Genomic DNA, 22,633 nt, shown 5'->3' with positions numbered 1-22,633 from the left:
TAATGTCACACTACCACTTCAGAAAATCACATGCTCAATGTACTGAGTATGTTGCTCTGCAGCAGCATCTTGGCTGTAGCAGCAAAGGTAAATAGGCAGATCTGACTTCTCATGTCTATATCAGGCAAAACGAAAGATAGGGCTTCCCGTAACTGCGCAAGGGTCAGGGTAATAAGCTGTTCCTATACCAGACACAGCATGGTTTAATGTTAGGTGTCCCTGCCCATGGCAGGGGGGTTGCAACTAGATGATCTTAAGGTCCTTTCCAACCCTAACTATTCTATGATTGGGTGGTTCTATGTTACATACTGCTAGTTGTTCTCCTACTGAGGTTAGTAGTGTTCTGGTTTCTAGGCTGAGGCTGTTGTAATAAGTGAAGACATTTGTGTTTCCATGAAATGATTCATAGTTTGGATACCTTTTATGGAGTATTGTACAGTTTATTTAGAAATAGTAATTGCTTTTATAATTTTTCTTGTTTAAAGCAGGTCTTAAGAAAAAGAAAATTAAATTCCATGCAATCTGGTAATATTACACTGGATATTCTTAAGAGGTTTGGGAGGTGGCAGAAGTCATATATGAGCATATAAAACTAAAAGTCTTCTCTGTTGTGTGTTGAGATTATTATACAGTTTTTCATTATTATGCTTATCTTTGGGGGCTTGATTGGTTTAGTTGAACTAGTCTGTTCAACGCACAGATGGGCTTGTGGAGTATTTCAAGAGGTATCAACTAATTTCCCATAGTTCTGAATTTATATTGTAAAGTCATAGTTTAGAAAGTTACACTGCAGTTTCTCATGACAGTGGAATAAATACGTTGTATGCAGGGTTGTTAGAATTAAGGTTGGCTGGCTCCTTTGTGGGATTTATTTCTATCTTTGTGTATATTAGAACATGGTACATTTTTTTATTTTTTATTTTAATTTTTTGTACCTGTGAGTTGAGAGCTGCTCTGAGAGTTGCTCAGAGTAAAGTCTGAAAGACCAAAAAAGAAAAAAAAAATCCCTCAGAGAACACAGTATCTGGTTAAATTATTTTGCTTAAATTTGGAGTATAGAATGGAGAAGTGAGGTGGGGGTAGGGAGGGGGGGCATCTATCTTGGGGAAAGAAATAAGAGAAAGGAATGCAAATGGAAGAGTATGTTTCATGTGTGGAAATGAGAACCACTTATCAAATGTCTGCCTGACAAAACTCAGAAGATGCCTGAATTAAGGGATGAGTCAGCTACTCATTAAGAAACATAATATAGCTCATACCAGGCTTACAGCTATTTCTTTCCCCAGCAGATGAAAGGAATGTATAGTCTTCCCTTTTTATTCTTATTTACATATAGCTTGTTTTTATAGCATTTCCTTTTTAACTTCAAATTAAATTCAACAGTTTCTGGCTCTTCTGAAAGATTAATTCAGCAGGATAAGCATATCAAATGAAAAAGCTGTAAAACCCTTTTTGCCTCCTTAAATTGTGAACTTTTTCCGTATTTATGTTCAATGATGTGCCTATCCTGTTTTTACTACATATCTAGGCAATACAAATAGATAAGTAAATCTGCACTGTTTCCATCTCCGAGACCGAAAGGGAAGATCCAGATTGTCTCACAAGTATCAGCAACAACTGGAATTAAATGAAAGTTCACTCTTTTTTACTAATAATCCCAGTTTATGTTGGGGGGGGGGGGGGGGGGTGGTGTGTGTGTGTTCCAGCTCATTTAAGCTTTTCATTAAACCACTGGTCTTGTTTTCTGAACAAGAGTCTGGCAGGCAGTGATGCTAAATCAAAATGTCTTGCTGTTTCAAGGTGCCTCACTTAGGTTTTAGTTTGCTTACCTTTGCTTGTCTTTGTTGGTTTAAATTATTTCCATTTTTCACAGCATGTGTTGCTTCCACTTGGAAGAATGGAAGTCATCTTCAGTCACTTTGTTAGTGAAGAAAGATTACTGGGCCTTAAAAATAAGGAACATAATGTATATTTTCATGGTTTTTATGCCATATTGTATAGTTCTGTAACATCACCTGGACATTACAACTCCAAAATATTTCAGTACTTATGTCTCAGATCCTTTGTTAACCTGTGGAACCTGCAGTCCTGAGCTACATTTCTGTTCTATAAAATTCAGAAACATGGCCCGTAGATAAGGATGCATGATAACCTGCCTAGCTAGCTAGTGAAATTAGGAAATAGGGACAAAGTTGAAACCACATGGGATGTAGGTACTCAATGTTCTGTGTTGGGCAGGAAATGATCTTGACTCTGAGTGGAGATCACATCTAATAAATAAGAGCAGACTATTTCTAAATGTTTAAGAAACTTAAAGGATTTGCCTTGCTTGTTTGTACATTTGAAACTTTTGTGTCAGCCCTTCCCACTTTGCTGTGTGTGATTACTCATGTTATTTAGTCAACAGGTGTAGGCTGAGTTTGCACTGCAATCTTCTGTAATAATCCTTGCTAGTTTGTTTTCCCTGGAAGATAAATTGAACAGTGGCATTTCTGTTTCTTTCCACGAACATTACAGGAAACATCTGAGCATCTTTTCTGCTTCCCAGATTAGCTAAAATGTTCTTTATTCTTCCCTTCCCCCCTTCACAGTCTTTCTCCTGTATACAGACTGAGTCATTTTCCTCTTCAAATATTCAGGTTGTTTGCTAGGTTTTTAAGTAGGCCATTGTGAACTCTTTGTGCCGAGAATGCTCCTTTTTAGAATAGAAAATTACTGGGATAAGTAACTTATGAAAAATACATACCTATTTTTATGAGAATTTTAAATTAGTCTGAAAAGATAAGAGGTTTAGAAGATACTGTTTCCCCTACTCCCCTACTACCATGTGTATCTTGTGATTCTCACCACATTAGATCAGTTTGTGGCTTAGCTTTTACCACAGAACTCTTTGTGTTAGAAGTGAGCAGGTTTGCCAACTGGAATTTTATATTTATAAACATAAGCTTATAACTTAACCAAATACACTTAAAAAAAAATCTGTCATCCTACAAAAAAAGTGTTTTGCTAATATCTTGTGCTGGCAAGACAATAGTGTGAGTAGACACCAATGGGAGAAGACAGCTGAGCTGTTCTTTAAACTTTTGGGGAAACTTCCTTGCTATATATACTCTGCTTGAAGTAGCTGGGGATATGCTGCCTTTTCCCTTCATTCTTGCCTCTTGTTCCTTATGCGGTGGAATTTAAGAAGATTAGGGAAAACAAATGATGGGATTGTTGCCAGGTAGTGAAAACTACCCTTTGTCAGCCACTGAACCAACTCACGCAGTTTCACTTTGCTTTATGAAATTTCAGTAGCAAAGCTGCAACAGCTGTACATTGTGTCTGGAAGGACAGCGCTGTGGGTTCATGTTCAGAAGGCTCTCCCTCATTCAGGACTTCAGATTTCCCCACGTACGTTGCCAAAGTGCAAGTAGGGTTTTCTAGATTTGACTCTTAAATATTTTAAAGTGATCTAATGCCAAGCGTTTCTTTAAAAACCAGACACATATCTTTTCCCAGTAGCTGAGCATTGTAAGGCACAATTGTTTTAGTAGCCAGAATACTGTTAGCACTCAAGTTTGCTTGTATGTTGAAGCAATCAAACAAGAAAATTTCTCTCATCAGTGTTTTTACTCAACTGTTGTTCTCGGTATACCTGAAAGTGCCTCATACTAGCCAAGCAGCTGGATACACAGTAATCAAGCAATTATATATTAGCAAGCTGTTGTACACTTTACAAAAAAAAAAAACAACAAAAACCAAAACACAAACCATGAAACAAACAAACAAACCCACAAAAAAAACCACACAAAAATCAAAAAACACAACCCCCCCAAACCCAAATGAAAACCCAGCAGTGCTTTTTCTATAGTATGCCTCTTGCTGTTTCTGTGCCTGGTAATAATTTTGGTATTCCCTTTCTTTGAGAAATGAGATTGTTTCTTTTCCATTAGGTTGTCAGCCTGGACTATTCTTTTGAATGAAAAGTGAAGAGGGAATTTAGCACAAATCTATTGGTGTGCAAAAAAAAATAAATGAAGGGTCTTTAATCAGCCTTGGCAATGAACTTTAACATGACATGGCCTATTGGTCTTGTTGAAGTTGTTCTTAATGATCTTTTTAGTTTGCTTGTATTATGGTAGGAGCTAGGAAGCCTAAAAAAGAAATAGGATCTTGTTGTGAGCACCATAGAACTGATTTATGAGACCGACTCAGAGCTCTGGACAGAGCACCGCTTTCCTCTTCCGGGGGAGCTCTCCCAGGAACATGAGAACAGAGGAGGAGGGGAAAAGGAAGGATATAAGGCAGCATGGGGAGCAGAAGAGGTAGCTCTCATTATAACCTCTGGGCACATAAAAAACTCTGAAAGGCTGCTGTGGCTTCTGGAATACAAAAAGTTGAGAGGGATGGCTAGTTACAGAGCATAGCCTGGGTTGTTGGATTGGAAAAGATTGCACTGGCTAGAAGTTAAACACAGGCTTATGTAAGTTGGAGGTACAAGGAGTTTAGGGACAGAGAACGGTATTAGGGACTCATAAGGACTCATATGCTTGGGTACTGGGCTGCTTGAAGAAGAGCAGTTTGTGTCTGTTAGAAACAGTGGAAGGTGGTGGGAGGACACGTACACAAGAAGAAGAGATATTTGAGAACCACTGGTTTGGAATGATGCACTAAAAATTGAGCAAAACCTGAAGTTCAAGCTTGCTGGTTGCTTAGTCATTGTCAGCTGGAACTGCTTTGCACTAGACTGGCAGAGACAGGTTGCAAGAAGGAATTGAAGAGCAGGATTATCAGCCATAAGAATTTTTATTTTGTATCTTTATTTAGAAGGTTGTTCTTTTTTCCCCCACACTGAAGAAAGCATGTGTGTGGCTTGAGGGCAGGTGGAAAAACAAAGGTGATATTTGTCCACTTCCTGGTGAAAATAGGATTATCTGGCTTTTTGTATTTTAGTTTAGTCTTGCAATTTTGAAGATTCTCTTAAAAGTAATTTTAAGCACAGTAAATAGTGCTTATATACCGTAACATGAAAGGGATGAGTCAACATCTACAAAGCTTGAAAAAGTGGATCAAAACCTTTTTAATGAAAATAAACAAGGAAAAAGTGACAGTGAGAAGACAGCAGACATCAGTTAGAAAGTAGAATGTGGAGAGGCAAAGTATTTGTCTTTTTTTATTTAAAGACTTTTTTGTGATTAAAGCAACTTTATAAAAAAAAAACAAGCACCACTTTCAAAAATGAGTATTGAATTAAAGCCTTTATATGCTGGTTTCCAAACAATAGGGAGAAAAAAAATCAGTTGAGTCTTGGAAAATATGTGGAAGCCTCAACAATAGAGTGTTTATATAATGAAAAGAGTTTCTTATCCCTTAAATGGCAATTCCAAAGAGCTGTCAGTGTTTGGCCGGGGAGGGGGCGGGGGGGCAGGGTTGTTGGTGTTTTTGCAGTTTGGTTTGGTTTTTGTTTTTTTTTAATTGGAGGCAAATCATTAGTAAAAAATTAAATATCTTACTGTTGATTTAAGCAAGGAGATCTTCATACTGCTACTGTCTGACTGGGCATTGCATTTATAAATAGTATTGACAATAAAGTTAATTTTTAGATAAAGTATTTATGCTTTTCTCTGTATATATTAGAGAAAGTGCGAAGTGAGAGAAAGCATATGTATTTTTTTCCCTGGTCTTTTGAGTCATCATCCGAATGGAACTGAAATAGAATTCTTGAAACTGATTGAGAAAACTACTCATAAAAGTGCTTGTTTTCTTTCTTTTGGGCTAATCTTTAATATGTCTTGACATGTCTGAACTTTTTAACTCAAAATGAATAAATATTGCCTCCTTCCATTCATTTATTTTTTAAATTGCAAATACATTAACTTTCCATGGTCATTAAATAGCTGTCATCCATCATCTGCAGGATGAGTGGTACTTGAGGGTCCTTTCATTACAAACATGACAAGTTGCATTCCTTTTAGGGACATCTTAATATGTCTTCTCAAGTATTCCCTTCCTCAGACATTCATAAGCAAAGTCAGGTCCCAGGAGATTAAGAGATCTTATTTTCAAAGAGAGTCCAAATTGTTTGAAAGTCTCATTTGCCTTTGGAGACCAGATGAGACAATTAAATATTTGTGATTGTGAAGAAGGAGGCAAACCCCCTGAATTTGTTTGCATAGCTGCCTGGCTCAGAAGAGAGAGCTTGCGAGCAAGCTGGGTATTGCATGATTCAGAAAGAAATCTGATTCTGTTGTTGGATGTTCGAGTGAAAGGCTATGCTCTGCCATTCATTTACAAGGATACATTATAGACATACCACTGAGGCCCTGAAAAAGCCTCTATCAATCTGAAGCACACTGTGTACCATGTCTTCTGTTGAACATTAAAACTGTTGTTGATTAGTACTGTGACAAACTCTGGAGTAAATGCCCATTTTTTCAGAATCTCCTCATGTAGACAATACTTGAAATTTGGAAGCCTTTAGGTGTATGGATTTTAAGTGTCTGAGGAGTCTCTTAAATAAGTCTGATGGATCTGACTTGCCTTATTTAGCAATGAAAATGTGATTCTGCATGAAGACTCAGGTATTTTTATATGGTGACTGCAACCTCAACCATGAAACCTTGAACAGTTAAGCTGACGACTGGTATGAGCAGCAGTGGTGAAAATTAAAAGATGAACCTTCATCTACCTGTCAACTTAATAGTTACTTTTGCAGGTTTTAATCTTCTGTCAGTCAGCATATTCACCACTACCATCTCGTTTGTTTCTGTTAGTGTTCTGGGGCACCAGAAAAGGATGATGATTGATGTCATGGTTCAACCCCAGCTGGCAGCTAAGCACCACTCAGCTGTTTGCTCACTCCCCCTCGGTGTTTCTCACCCGGTTCTTATTCCTAGCCCAAAGGAGAGATCTAAGCAGCTAGCCTAAGGCAACAATAGAACATCTCTTTAAGTCACAGACCACAACGGGATCAACTGCAAGTAGCCATAGAGATTCATTGTTTTATTTCTGGTATCTCTCATTGCAAACTGTTTCTTCCTTTCACTGTAAAACTACAGCACATACTTTGTATAACAGCAAATGTATCTGATGTAATGGTCTCTTTCAGCTGCTTGTAATTTCCTCATTACCAACTCTTAACTTAGAGAAGTTACTGGCATATTTAACCACTTCAGTGAGACAGTGATTTAGAGGTAATTCATTTGCAATAGTTGTCTTCTAAGGACTATGTAGCATCCTCTTTAACAAGATGAATGCGCTAGATTTTATAATAACAACTTAGTTTGTCCCTGTTGAATATCCACTCTTGCTTTTTTTACTACCTGTTCATTTGGGAGTGGATGAATAAGTTGCAAGGAACAATGTAAATCTCTATTGTCACATAATTGTTCTTGTTTTTCATGGAAACCAAGTTCTGTTGCAATCATGGAGATATGGTTATTGTGCATATTTACTGTTAGAAAGTGGTTTTTTTCAAGAGTCTGAGGATTCATTTTTATGGAGTAGTCTTCTGTAGTATGATGGTTTCATTCTGTCAGATACCAAAATACAAATTTTCCAATATTGTTACTGTGTTATATTGCAATTAAGTTTTTATTTACTAAAACACTTTTGCACGTGACTTGGGATCTTTAAAACAGTTTCACTGGTGCATATCACAGTTCACTGTAGGCTGGATTTTCTTAATTTTAGTGGGCATCAAAGCAGGTTTTTTCTACAGAACTCTGAGCAACTGGAGAGACTTAGCAGGATATTTCTTCAACATGGTATCTCCTCAGAAGGGCAAAACTTCAGACCTCAGCAAAAATCAAGATTTAACGTGCAGTTGGTTGTTTCAGAGGCAGAATACCAAGTTGACTGGATTGTCTGCATAGTTTTTATTACAGCAGTATGAAAAGTAGAATTTAATTAGCTAATCTGTCATATTGCATGAATAGACAGGGAAGTTTTCCTTAAACCATAATGGCAATTAAGAGATGTGAGCTTCATGAATATACTCAGTCTGGCTATACTCTCTTTTTACATTTAATGACCTTAGACATCGCACTGCTTCCTCAATTATTCTTTCCTTTTTTTTTTTTTTAACTTACAGTAATTACAGCTCAGCTATCATCTACTTACATTATTCTGCTAAGCTTTTAATATTATAAAATAAGCTGATGTGCTGTTTTAGTGACACGAACATTGAATTATAGGATTTCATCAACAGATTAACAGATTTCATTAACAGTTTATGTGTTTATACTTAAAAGTAAAGACTAAACCTTTAGTTTTAGGAAAGAGGCAGAGGATATGACAAATGTTTTAAAATACAAAAGCTTTAATTTCACATATCAATAACAATTCTGATTTTTCAGCATAGCTAGTGCATGATGCTTATAATAGTAAGTTTGGTTGTTAGGTTGTGTTGTAGATATAAAAAGCATATTGCATATCTGATCTAGCCTTGCTGCTTTTACTTTCTATTTTCTAAACCTACTGCAGAACAGTAAATTTTGAATAAAAATTAGTGGAATTTTTTCAATCCCAACTACAGGTTGAGTCAATATTAATGTTATGATACAGAGGGAGTAAACTGAGGCAATTCAGGCTTGAGAGAAGTGCCCTTCTATTAGAGGATGTGATATTCTGAAAGGTTGATAGGGAAAATGCAATTTAATTCTTTGTAAACCCAGGAGTTAACATTTTAGCTGTCTGTACCTGTTCTTTGGAGGTGACAAGCTTCTGCAGAACAGCACTTCAGGAATGTTGTTTCTGAATGGACTGGGAAACTCCTGCTGTTAAAGTTTGTTGTGCTCATTCAGATAGCATCATCTCTATTTTATGGGAGGTTCTGGGCTTTTAAGGGTGATAGAAAACTTTCCACTTTAAGAAAAAGGAACTTTTTTTTTTTTGCAGAAAGACAAAACCCCCCACACTACCCAAGTATTTATTTTATGATTAAATAATATTTTTTTTAATCTACTAAAAATAAAATCAAGCTTGGAAGTTTAGTTCAGTCTTGACTCAGCTGCAACTCCCATTCCAAGAAGTCTGTAGAAGTACGGGCTTGTGAGCTCCATTGGCAAGAATCTAATGTGCTCAGTGGCATTGTCTCCATGGCACCTTTGTAGCAAACATCTGAGCTTCCCAGCAGCCCCTTAAAACAAGAGTGAAATGTTAGCCATAATTCTGTAGGTTTGTGCACATATTTTTCTAGAAATTCCTCAAAACTATTTTGTTAACATGTTCATGAACTGGCATTTTTCAACTGTAGCCTATTAACCTGGAGAATTCTTTGTAAGTTCTTTTCACAGCTGCACTTCTTCTAGTTGCTCCTGTTTTTTGAGAAAGAGCCTACAGCAATTGTCAGGAGTGCCATACTCTCATGTGTTAAAAAGTTTGTTCCAGAAGGTGAAGAACTTACATTATATGTTTGGTCTTGCAGGAATTCTTCAGTGGGTGAAGCTGATAGATAACTTTGAGGCTGAGTATGAGTATGTCACCAATGAAGGAACAGTGTTCACTTTCAAGACAAACCGCCATTCTCCAAATTACCGGTTAATCAACATTGACTTCAGTGACCCAGGGGAATCCAAATGGAAAGTTCTTGTCCCTGAGCATGAAAGAGATGTTCTAGGTAAGAGTTCATATAAAGTGAAAGACATACTGTTCTTCTTTTTTCAAACTGATGCAGTAATTAGTCTATAGAGTAATCCTGTACAGACCTTCTTACTTTTTTTTTCCTGTGCTTAAACTTTGTTCAGGATTCAGGTTTAAAAAATTGCTGAGATTTGAGAGATACAGGCTCTATTTCTATCTCTAACATCTTGTGTGGTCAAAGGGAAGTTGCTTCATCTGTCCTTGTTTTAACTCTGTAGGAAAATACTGTCCTCTCATTTCCTGCTTCATGTCTATGTAGTAAACATATACTGGATAGTTGGAGATTACAGCAAGAGGGACTTTGGAAGCAGAGACAAAGAGCAAGCCTGGCAGTATTGCAGCACACTATGAACAGACTTGTTCAGAGTTTGAAACAGGATTTTCTTTTGTTCCTGGGATAAGATGAATAGACAACACTTGGAAAAAAGCCTGAAGAAAGTTGAAGGGTGTGGAATTCTCTAAGTATAAAAGCGAGTTCAAAACATGATTTTTTTTATATAATTAATATGAAGGTGTATTTTTTAGTCTCATCATTTTGTGGAAATTTCTGTGAAAACTTTGAATTAGTTTCAGATAATGCAGAAAATCTTTCTGTAAGCTGCTTTTTGAAAAATGCTTTGTGTACATTTATGTAGTCTGTTTTCCATACAGTACAAGATGCAATTGTGATTTATCTGACTAGCACAATTATAGCTATTCACAAAGACTGCTTGTTGTTTTTTGTGGTTTTGTGGTTTTCGTTTGTTTTTTTGTGCTTTGTTTATTTGGCTTTTTTTATTAATAAAGCATCTTTATACAAGTTCATTCATCTTTGCTACTTTTCTGGTGAAGAGCTGCTTTATAGAACTAGTAGAATTCTCTGTGTGTGATTTGATACAGTAACATCTATCTTTTCTCACTGAGATAAACCTATTTGACTACTGTTTTAAATTCCTCTTAAGATCTTGCTTTTCAAGACACATAAAAACATAATCTCTGTCTGCATTTCATGGTGTGTTCTGCATGTTTTTTTGCCACAGCCTAGATAAAGTGTGTCCTCACTGTGACATAAATGGTGACTCTGAGCACACCCAGAATTGCAGTGATGTTGCAAACCATGTTGGTAAACACAAAACTAGCAAACTGTAGCTTGGTGAGACACAACTCTTAAGATTGTGAACTGTTAGAATCAGGAACCATCTACATCTTAGAAGAAGTACCTTTCAATTCCTAAGCAGATAATAAGACGTGTAAATGAAAAATTGCTTCCAAGTCTAATTAGGTTGCATGCAAATTTGCTGACAGTCTGTGAAGCCATGCTTAAGTTATGAGGAACAGCAATTTATAAAGTGGGACCAAGCTGAAGAATTGACTTAGGGATGCTGAGTGTTCAAATAGAATGGGACAGAAGCATGTGGTTGACATGAAGTTTAGTTACTGTGTGTGGATTTACCGAAGATGTGGTTTGGGCAGCATAAGGAGCTTTGACCACTGGCTATATATTCCTTCCCAGTAAGATAAAGGCCACATCTGCTCTTCACTACACCACAGTATTTAGCTCAACTCCATTTTGCTTTCATTCTAAAGGCAAAGTCATGCTGAGTTCATGTTTGTGCACATGAAAAAATAATTTAATGCATGCAACACTCCTTTAATGGCTTACACATGACAGCCTTGACTATACAAACATAAGAACTGCACTTAGAAAACAAAGTTCAGATAAATGGGTTTGCTGAGGGCACTGGCCTTCATACTGTAAACACAACAGGCATTCAGCTCTTAAACACTTGGAAGCAAACATAATCTGTCACATAAAACCGTCAGAGTGACTTTCAGGAGTCTGGTGTGTGTCATTAAACTTCTACTGTATTTGAATGTGAAGCCAGAGTAGGCTTATGTCCATTTCTCCAGCTTTTTGGAGTTGTGTATAAAAGAATTGCATTAAATTAACAAATCAAAGTGTGAGTTTTAAGTTGATCTTAGCACTACAGTAAAGTAAGTTTGGATTGTTCAGTTGCTTCTTCGTGGCAAACAAAGCAAATTAGTGTTGTATCCTCAGCACCAAGGTAAGGGATTTTGGTTGTGTTCAGGAGGTTGTAGCTCTCAATAAATAAATATACTCCTTCACTTGATGAAGTCAGCAAGCAAACCAGTCTCTTAGTTATGGGTTTTTTTAATAATTCCAAGATTTTATTTAGGTAAACATAGTTGTAGCAGAAGACAGTTAATAATTTATTGTCTTGAAAGCCTTGCAGTCAAGTGAATTTGATTTTCTGTGATCCAGAGATGACAATCTAACGAGACCCCTTCTGCAAAAGCTAGGACAGCAGTGATTGAAAGGATAAAGCAGTATTGCTGCATGTCCAATTTTAAATGTGTGGGAGTGACAACTAATTACATCTTATTAAAAAGTATTAGAATGGTTTATAAACATTATATTTAGTGATGCCTTAGGTCACAAATGTATTTTACTGGGATGTAGAGGTACTTGGCTCCAAAAGTCTCCTACTCTGGTGTGAAGAGGCTAGTAGCCATAGCCTTCTGCATAGATTCAGTTCCATAAAAGCTGCACTGTGCACACTTAGGAATAGACTTATTTATGAATAATAAATTCAGGATTAAGAATTGTGAGCATCCATCAGTGCAAAAAGAGAAATTCCACAAAGTATCCTAATGAATTCTTGGAGAAGATGTTAAATAGCTAGTGTAATCTAACTAAGAAATGAACACGTATGTCTCCAGGGCCATGTGAATGTCGTTTGGTTCCTTCGTGTTCTTCAAGACAGACATTTTTTATTGGCTTTGACTTTTTTTGTTTTCAGAACTGTTTATAAATAAGCTAATTTGGAAATTACAGGAAAAAAAACCAAACATACTCCTGCAATGAGGTTGTATACAAACCTCATTTTACAGCTTTCAGCAGGGATTTCACACAGAGCTGAGGTAAATTCTACTCTGAGCTGAGGGGAAGAATTAAATTGCTGCTATTTTAAAATGAAACTGTGGGGCGCCTCAGAGCATACTGAAGTGTGATGAGATTCATTTCCTCCCCATTGGAGTTTGTTTATAAAGTGTTACTTTTAATTTTCAGGGAGTCTAAAATATAACCATAGGAGAGATTCACATCTAACATTGAGCTAGGGCTTTAAATGACCACATGGCTGCAAGTGCTGAATTACTTAAAAAGGCAGCTATGAAGTCATAAATGTAGACTGATCATTACAGTCACTGCAACACTGGTTCTAAGGCATAGGATAAACTTGCTGTCTTTAGAAGCCTAAATAATTTTGAGAACTCTGACCCCCCAAACAAGGGCTTAATGCTGGTAGCACAAGACACCTTGAGAGCATCAGTTATATCTAGCCCTGTACTTGTGACAATTAAAAGAAAAACAGAATAGATATCCTGAGTAAGGAGGGCTGAGAAAGAAGACATATTTCTGAATGTGTCACAGATGAGATGAGTGATCCTGAACAGTTCCTTGAATCTCAGCCATTTATTAAGCAGTGTCAAAGACAGCCATGCTCCTGTACCTTGCACATATATGCACATCTAAACTCAGTGATACAAACTGCTTCCCTTCCCTCAGCTGGAATGTGCACTCCAAGTGAAACAGAGTCTTTTTCTTCATACTTTTAATCTGCTAGCTAATTCAGAAATGCTTAAGAGTTGCAGTAACTCCCCTCCCAAAACTGAAATGTATCTTTTGGCACTGTAGTGAAACCAGGAGGAAAAGTCTGGAATATGCACCAAGAAATTGCTGATCCTGAATGACAAGGATGTGTGTGCATGGGTGTGAATAATCCCTTGTGTTCATCTTGGCTGTCAGAAAGCTTGTGTACTCTGTTACCATGTAGTGTTTTTCAGAGTACCTGTAGCCTTACACTCTTGGGAGTTTTGCTTACAAAGCAGGTACATGAAGGATTGTGTCTCTGGTGTGAGGAACAGTTGTGTGACCACCTATGTACAGCTCAGAGGAAACATCCTGCGGAGACAGGTAGTGCAAAAGTGTGGTAGAAAGGATGGAAATGGCTGCAAAGTAAATGACCAGATTGATAAGCTTCTAGTATGAAATGGGACACATGTGCGCACACACACAGTTCCCCCCCCCAACAAACAAACCAACTGGGATGTGGCTTAGCTCCAGTGTTTCCCAGCAATAAAAAGCACCCCCTAAGTTCTGGCCAAACCAGATACAGTCCCTCTGTCACTGAGGAGAAGATGTGGTCCAGATGCATGTTCCTGACTGAAAGTTTTATTCTGCTCCCCTGACAAGGCTTTTGTGGCTTTAACTCTCTTTACCATGGAAGAACTGCATCAGTCACAGATGACTAAAGCCTTAGGTTACTTAAGGAAGCATTTCTCCTAATGTTTGCAGCTTCAGAAGAGCTTTGGGCTCTCTTGTTTGTGTATGTCATGCTGAGAGGATGTGGGATATAAAATACTTGTCTTCTTGAAATTGGTTGGAGCTTTTCCATTAACTTAAACATGGCAGGCTGTCACTGAGGATGGCATGTCAGGAATAAGACACATGCTTTACGTTGTGAGGGCTCATCAACATTTACTCACATGTTTTAGAATGATTGATGTTTTATTCTCTAAATTGCTCATGTTTTTCTTCTAAGCCTATCCATAGGTAGCCTTGAGATGTGGTTACAGATCATTTTAATTGAGGTCGCCATGGATACCTGTTGATTTTGGAGACACTGTGATACATGGTTGCTGTCTGTGATGACCAAAGAAACCAAAATGATCATCCAGCTACAGATTTGTCAGTCCATGGAAATCTATTCACTAGTTGTTGAGAGGATGCACAAGCACACTGTGCAGCATGTAACTTAGCAGTGTTTTGCTGAAGGCTCACGGCTACCTAGCTTTTCTGGCTTGGAGTGTTCTCCATCAACATTTCAGTCTGCATCTGTCAAAGCATGTTTGTACAGTTGGACACTTGACATGCTGTAGCTACTGCTGCAGAAATGAAAGGTCAGAGCTGTCATAAGTAATTAAGGTTAGTGGCACAGATGTTTGATGTGAGGAATCAAACTTTTTTTTCCTGAAACTTTTCAAAAGGTTTTGAAAAGTTGTTCATAGCAATGTTGCAGGTGCCAAGTTAGTGGCATGCCTTTGCTACTATTGAAGACTGTTGAAATACTAAAGGTTTTGGAAAGCAGCAGTATATGAATTTTTAAAAGGTTGAGCTGCAACTTCAAGGTGATTGAGCTCAATTTTCTAGGCCTTGTTAAGAGGTATAACTCATCTAGCCCTAATTTAGCTGTTGAAAAATTGTGTGCAATCTTTTGTAGTTATCCAGGTGGCCACTGTCATCTTCAGAGAGAAATGGTCAGTGCCAATAATTCTTCACATCTATTTTCAGTACCTACCAGTGCCTCCTGCTGTGTCCATCTCTCTGATGCCTGAGCCAAAAGGCTCAGGTTGGAAGAGGCAACCTCTACTTGTTTATTGTTAAATAAGTCCCTTGCCTGAATGGGTATTGTAAGTAAGTGGATTGTAAGTATGATGGAGAATAATTGGTAAATTTAGGTGTAACTGTGAAAATAACTGCTCTGTTCATCAGTATTAAGTGAAAATGAACCAACCCTATATACTGGAGAGGTATTAGGTGGTTAGCTTTTTATAAAAATCACACTTGTGTTAGAGAAACTGGTCAGCAAAGAAGTTCACAGTATCCCAGAACGCAGTATCCAAAACGGTTGGGTGAACTGCATTCTAAAGGTGCTTTTTTCTGCCCATTGTCTATAAAGGAGCCTCCAGGAATGTTGTCAGGTTTAACTTTTAGGTATGTGAAGAAGATTCCAGGAAGTGCAGAGGTATGCAATATGTGTTCTGCAAAGCATGAGCAAAACCAAGGAGTCTGCTAATACAACAAATTCAACAGTATCTGCAGTTATCTGTGCCAAGCATGGGAGTAACAGCGACTCAGCTTATAGTTTGCAGTCAAAAAATAGCGCTTGTTAATAATTCAGCATTGTTTTAGCTTGCTATGCATAAACATAGGTTCTTAGTGTCTTTTTTTTCCTGCTCTTTCATGTCTGCTTCAGTGTTTTGCCCTGTTTTGATTCTGATTTGAGTTAATGTTGCTGTTTCCTAGGCAAATTCTTCAATAGCGGGAATCTTCACATAAGGCAGCAGCAACTGCTTTTTTTTAGTAAAAGAGTAATATCTCTTTGTAATTTAAGTCAAAGTAATTATGTACTTCAGCTTTTAATTAAAGCATTCATTAAACTGCAGTGCTTCATAAAATTATCAGTGAGGAATTAAGGGTCATCACAGTTTAATTGTAAAATAAAGATTGCTTAAGTAGTATTTTTGCTGAAGCAGATCTATATAGTATACGTTTAAAGTTTATCTGTAATCCATTTTGTGAAACTTTCAAGTGTCAAGAAATTTCAAGAGTAAAACTGGACATTTTAGTTACATCTGCAAGCAAAAGTGGTGTGTTACTGTAGGGATGCTGGGTTTTTTTAATTCATATTTGTGTTAAACCAGTTATACATATGAATGTTAGCAGATATGTACAGTGACAATGTAATAAATATTTTAAATTACTGTGTATTCTCCTTGTTCATAGAGCCAAGAATGACGCTGCATTTCAAAATATGTAATTGGATATAACTATTAAACTCACAAAGTTTATTCTGTTCTCCGGCCTCACTTAAGCAGTTTAAGTCACTGCAGAGCTAAAATTACACCCAAATTACTAATTTATAAACACTGTTACGTTGTGCTGTATCTTATTATTTCAGGCCATGGCTTCATGGCTGAAATTTCAGTTAAGTGTTGTACTCCAGGGCTTTGGTTAGAAAATTCCCAGATTTAGGCTAGAAGCTCACGAGGAAGTTGGAATGTCTTAAGGTAAAAAAGTATTAGTGGTGGTCTTTGTGAAGAAAAGAGTACTCAAACTTTATTTTGGTGCTTATGTAACATAGATTTATATGGCTAGAAAGACTAGTGTTAAATTCAGGTCTTTCAGGAGCAAGCTAAAAGGAAAGTAGGCTGTATTGAGCTATTAGGATTTGAAGGTCTTGGAGCTGTAGGGGGTCATGACAGACCTGAACTGTATATGAAAGCAGGGACTGTTAAAGAAGCTAAATGCTACAGAATAAAGAATTTTGACCTTCAATTCAGAAGGACTTTGTTAGCCTTAATGGAAGAAGCATATGATACAACTTTGAACTTTTGTTCTGGAACCTGAATGTGCAAAGATCCATTTATAAAACTGTGTTCAGTAAAACTCTGAATTCAGATTATTTGGTTTTATAGGACTCTGGGGAAACTGAAAAGACCTGCTAAAATGTGCATAACAAAAAGCTGTAAAACTGAAAATCAGTCAATTTTGGCTTGCTTCTGTTTTGTTTTCGATGTTTTTTCCTCCAGTACTGGTATTTTAAACTCCCCTTCTCACAGTGCTACTCTGACATTACTGCGTGCCCCTGTTGGTTCTACCTAATTTTTCTTGCTCATTTTATTCCATCTTTTCGGGTTTTGCTTACAGCACATTAGTCCATGGTACCTTGCTATGATTTAGGTTGCCAGTATGAGTTGTCAGGGGAGAAGGTGCATGTCTAAAGTTGGTAGAGGACAAGAATCACCACTTCACCTAGTCTTACAAACAAACAAACAAACAAAAAAAAATGGCCTTCTTTCCTTCCAGATATTTTTTTTTACTTTTAACCTGGTTTGTAGATTGTCTTGTTTGTGTGTGATTTGTGACTTAATGAGAAGTTGAAATACTTTTGTTGCAAAGTAGGGTAACTTTTAAAATGACAGAAGTAATAAGAGAGATGAAGAGGTTTCAGTCTTTTTCCTGCATAAGTAAAGAAATATAATTTGTCGCTAAAGATCTAAAGCCAGTGGCAGATAAGACAGGAGAGAATGCTACATAATATATTCCAGGTGAGCTGGAGCTCTGAAGAGTTTCTGCACTTCACAGGATTTAAAGGTGGGGATCGAAACAAGATGGTCAGTTGAACTGCAGGGATTTTTGTAGAAATTGCCCACCAGGAGCTGCCTTTTTTTTTTAGTTTAGCTTTTCCAAAGTCAAGAAAATCAACATTCCATTAAAAAGTTCACACATTTCTGGTAACTGTTCTGAGGAACAAACTCAGAATGTGAAAGGTTCTTTGAAGCAGAAGCTCTTGTGCATACACTATTGAGGTGGGCAGCTCTGCAGGGCCCAGGATTGCCAGGAGATGTATAAAGGAAATGGCCTCTGTAGAGGATTTTGTTCCTGAATCCTTTTGTCAGATTATGTTGACTGTGTTCCTACTAGCATACAGTCTAAAGAATGCTGTGTAACATTAGCTTCTTGAATAAACATTTTTTTGTGACAGTTTGTTGAGGATGTCAGCTCAGACTAATCCTTTTCTTACAACCAGTAGAGCTTACTTAAGAGAATTGCCTCCTGAATACTTAACCAGTAAAAAAAAAGATGAACAGTAACTTCTAGGTGCTATATTTCAGTGTGCAGTACAGGACATGTCTGCCTGTTCTTATGAGTTTAGCTTAAGTGTGAATCATAATGATTGTTTCTATTTTCATGCATTTCCATAAGTATTCCTGGCAAAGATTAGTGTTTTGCTTCGATTTTACACTGAAATATGTGATATATAAGAGCAGTGATGGTCCGTATGTACCCCAAATGTATAAGTATCTTGGTTAAGCAATTCATTACTGCTCTGTCTGCATAAATTATCTTCAAGCGTCATGGTTAGTGTGTTTCCAAAGAATGTCAGCCTTTACTTTTGGATTCACCTTTTTGTTTCAGAAGGCAAGTGACTTCTAAATATTTAAACTCAATGCGTGTCAGAAATTTTGGTTCATGTATTTAGGAATGCTAAAGAATTTTACAGTCAGATTATGTCTGATTGTTTTACTTCTTGCAATTCTTTTCACTGTATTTGTTTCTCTTTTCTGCAATCTGCAGAATGGGCTGCTTGTGTGAGGTCCAACTTCCTGGTTTTGTGCTATCTTCATGATGTGAAGAATATTCTGCAACTTCATGACCTAGCTACTGGTGCACATCTCAAGACTTTCCCCCTAGAAGTTGGCAGTATTGTGGGATATAGTGGCCAAAAGAAGGACACCGAAATATTCTATCAGTTTACCTCCTTTTTATCTCCAGGTAAGATTGCTTTCCACTGGTTCCTTTTCTTGGAAACAGTATCTTTCTCATTTTCTGTTTAGTAGTTATTAGGTATCTTTAAGATGCAGTGAAAACTGCTTCCCCATCATGTAGTTGAGCAGTGGTTGTGCACTTCAAAATGTACCAGGCATCGATCCATGAGGGCTAAATAATATGCATACTAATATTTGAGAGCTGCATTGAGAAATTACTTAGGACTGGCTTGTACTAGAGAGGAAACTGCAGCATTCTCACAGCTCTTGCTTCATACAGCAAGATACAAGTTTACAAATTCTGTTGGAGACAATTTCTAATGTATTCACTGGGATTTTTCATCACAATTTTGAAGAACATTTTAAAAAGACACTTTTTTTTCCTGATAGCTTTGTGATGCATTTATGCATAGCCTCATAAGAGCATCTTACTATCTGTGCTTACATCTGTTGGATTGCTGTAGGAATCCTCTTGCAAAGCCAGAGCTGTCCAAAACATTCTGTAATACATGTGTGGAATACCAGTAAGTATTCTAGGATTTTGAATAATAAGGGAATTTCTATGCAATTGTCAAGCTAGTATATGACAAGAAAATGTGTTTGCTGTTTCGGGGGGGGGGAAGGGTTGTTTGTTTGGCTTTGGGGTTTTTTGGTTGGTTGGTTGTTTTTGTTGTTCTTGTTGGAGTTTTTTGCTGCTGCTGTTTTATTTTAAATTTCTTTATAGCCCAAACAATCAATAGCTAAAGCAGGAAAGGATTGAAGTATGGAGAGGAGAGATAGGCTTCAGAATCTTTATCTTAGTCCAGGGTTGTAAGTGATCATGAATCATAAAATGATCCAGACTGTTCTTACAGCATCTGACATATATTTTTCCTCTGTTTCAGTTAGAGCAGAGCAACGCTGCAAAATGGCTGTATGATAGTTTTGATAGGTTTTCTGGTCTTCCTAAAGGATTGTGTCAAATTATCAAAATTATGTTTCTGCTTAGCAGATAAGAAGTGTGATGGATTTCCTATTATTATCTTACTTTTTGCATAACCAGCAATAAGATAGGTTTCCAGTTCCTCTTTTAAACAGCATTTGGATCATTGCAGCTGGAAAAGAGTGCGAGAACACTCTTGCATTTTCCTCTCACTTCATCCCAGCCTGATGGTTCAGATAGTTCCTTTGCTCACATCCCAGCTCATGGGCAAGAAGTTGCCAGTCTTATGAGCCTGCACTGTTCACCTCCACTGAGCCAGCAAAGTCTCTGCAGCTGCTAAACATGTGGAGGGGAAGAGCCCAGAGATCTGCTTTAATCTGTGGCTTGTCAGCCAGCAATGGCTGCTCTCACTGTGTGCTGGTTGCTTAGGCAGACTTTTATTTCCTTTTCATCCATGTACTTAGCATCCACAGAGAATTTGCCATGAGCAACCTGGAATGTAGAAGAAAGAGGAAGGGAAGAAATGGAGGTAGACTGTGTGGGCATAAGGAAAGGGTAAGGAAATCAGACCAGGGAGATAATTTTTAGGCAGGTGTGTGGATATTTTTTTTGCATGCAGCCTTCATTTGTCCCATCAATGGAATAATCAGACAAAAGGTATGGAGCTGGTCCTTGATAAACATAGATCTTCACACTTTGCAATTAGACATCAATATAATTTGCACTTGTATTAAGTTGTACTTTTTTTTTCCTAATGAGAAATAAATTGACATTTAATTTTAATTATTTATTTATGCTTAATACCCACAACAAAAGTAATAATAAACATATGTATGAAATAATGAATAAAGTAGTTAAAAAACCATAGATTCTGACATCATAAAAATAATTCTTGCTGTTCCATAAAAATATGGTTATCCACGCTGTCCACTCCAGTAAGATACTTAAGTGAGCACTGTATTGTTTTGCATTTATTTACCGCCCAGCAAAAGAGTGCAGTCACCAATGTTACTATGGTTTTGGATATTAACTGCCATCTACTAAAAATAGAACAGACGAAGATATGCAGTATCAGGGATTCAATTGCATGTTACTGTAATATTAGGTTGATTGACTCCTGAAATGTAGTCTGTGACTGTGCTTATACTTTATCATGTGATTTCCTAATACGCAGCTGTTCGGGCTGCTCTGTGTGTAATGCTTGCCAATACATTATCCAGCTTGGGTGGCTGCAAATATATGTCAAATGTCTGCTCTGCCTGTTACCACCTCATGTGCTTTTCTTTGTGCTTTGGCATGACTTTCTGGATCCTAATCTTTAAGGGAAATGCTGGTTTAATACTTGTTTGTACCTGTCACCCTGCATTAGGCTTGCTATTTACTTGTGATAAATGAAAAAAAAAAATTCCCAGCAAATTAGATTCCCTATTAATTCACCATTATAGAAAGTCTTTATCGGTTATCAGGAATGCTAGTTTTCATCTCTGTTCTTTTGCCAATCTTTCTGATTTTCCACAGTGATGTAATGAGACTAATCTCTTGTATCAGATATGTTTTCTGATTATTTCATGTTTCAATATATTTTTTATAGCTATAAGTTCTGTAACAATTACTTCTAATTTCCTGAAAGTATCTAAAATACACACAATACAGCAATATTTCAATCAGGTCCTGTCCACCTTAGTTTTATTACATTGAGGAGCATTTTTCCTTAATTTTCAGTGTTCTTTTCCCTAGTACACATTTTAAATTTTATAGAGAACACCTTGTAAAGCTGAAAAACAAAGAATGATTAACACAGAGGTTAGTTTTATGCGTCGTATGTATTTGCAGTATACCCATGAATATTAGGATGTTGTAAGATGTTACCCTATGTGTTTATGCTCAAATGCTATTAAGGTTGAATGACAGGAAATACAATTCATAGTCTAAATACAAAATTCTTGGCTAATTACATGTCTGTTTAATATCTAGATTGCTGCAGTCTCTGAGATTCTGCCTCTGCTGCAACCTAGAAATCTTACACTGCTTATATACATAAATTTTCTCATGCGCACAATCCTTTGGAAATCATGGGTGCAATTCAAGCAAGGCAAGTTGCCTTCAAACGTGCAGGATCAGGTTGTGAAATAAATTGCACGAGACCAAATTCTGTTCAGTTACACAGGTAACCTGTGCTAGTCTGCTACATTTCGAGTGGATGCTTAGCTTTTTCCATTATCCAGCAGTCTGTTTGAATTGTATTTTCAAAATATTTTATCATAAAGAGAAAAATGTTGACCTGAATGAAATTCTTGACATATTTAGTCTCAGTTAAAGGAGATGTTTCAAAACAGACTTCCTATTTATTTCTTCCAATATCATAATTTTCAATAAGTGCTGTGTAACTGTATGAAAGCAAGTATTTTTTCCATTTTGCTTTAGCCACTTTGAATAGCTAGCCTTATATGGGCACAGAGAATTATTCCTTCTGTACAGAAAGCCTTTGCACCCTGCCTAGATGAAGTGCATATATGTATGTGTTAAATTATATATTAACTGAATGTGTCTAGAGCTACTGTTCTTCACCTTGCCAAGTTACCTTTGCTATTCATTACTCCATCACAGCACTTAAATCAGCATCCTTTTAACGATAGACATACACTAAGCTGACAACCTTGCACTCTATTTTAGGTATTATATATCACTGTGATCTGACCAAAGAGGAACTGGAGCCAAGAGTTTTTCGGGAGGTGACTGTTAAAGGATTTGATCCTTCAGTTTACCAGACAATTCAGGTAATAAACATGAATCGTGCTGTCTTGCTGTAATCACGTATGCAAGAGTTTAAGAAAATCGCACTTGGCTAAGAATAAGAGTGCTTTAATTAGCTGCTGGCTTGAGGTCTGTTCTCACTTTGAAGGAATTCTACCAACTCTTAATTAGAGAGATTGGAAGATGTCACTGCAAGTAACCAGGACAGACTCAGTCCTC

General features: G+C 37.1%; 1 protein-coding gene across 1 annotated transcript in view; it reads left to right on the top strand.

Annotated features, from left to right (window-relative positions):
- Positions 1-22,633, top strand: part of PREP (prolyl endopeptidase) — a 99,650-nt gene that overhangs the window by 32,898 nt on the left and 44,119 nt on the right. The window contains exons 8-10 of the mRNA XM_005154661.2: positions 9,410-9,601; positions 18,548-18,745; positions 22,334-22,437. Coding sequence (XP_005154718.1) covers positions 9,410-9,601; positions 18,548-18,745; positions 22,334-22,437 — 494 coding nt within the window. The remainder of the gene's footprint in view (positions 1-9,409; positions 9,602-18,547; positions 18,746-22,333; positions 22,438-22,633) is intronic.

Source organism: Melopsittacus undulatus, chromosome 3 (genome assembly GCF_012275295.1).
Source record: "Melopsittacus undulatus isolate bMelUnd1 chromosome 3, bMelUnd1.mat.Z, whole genome shotgun sequence".
Taxonomy (NCBI): Eukaryota; Metazoa; Chordata; class Aves; order Psittaciformes; family Psittaculidae; genus Melopsittacus; species Melopsittacus undulatus.
The sequence above is the reverse complement of the archived record's forward strand: the minus strand, read 5'-3'. Positions and strand labels throughout refer to the sequence as shown.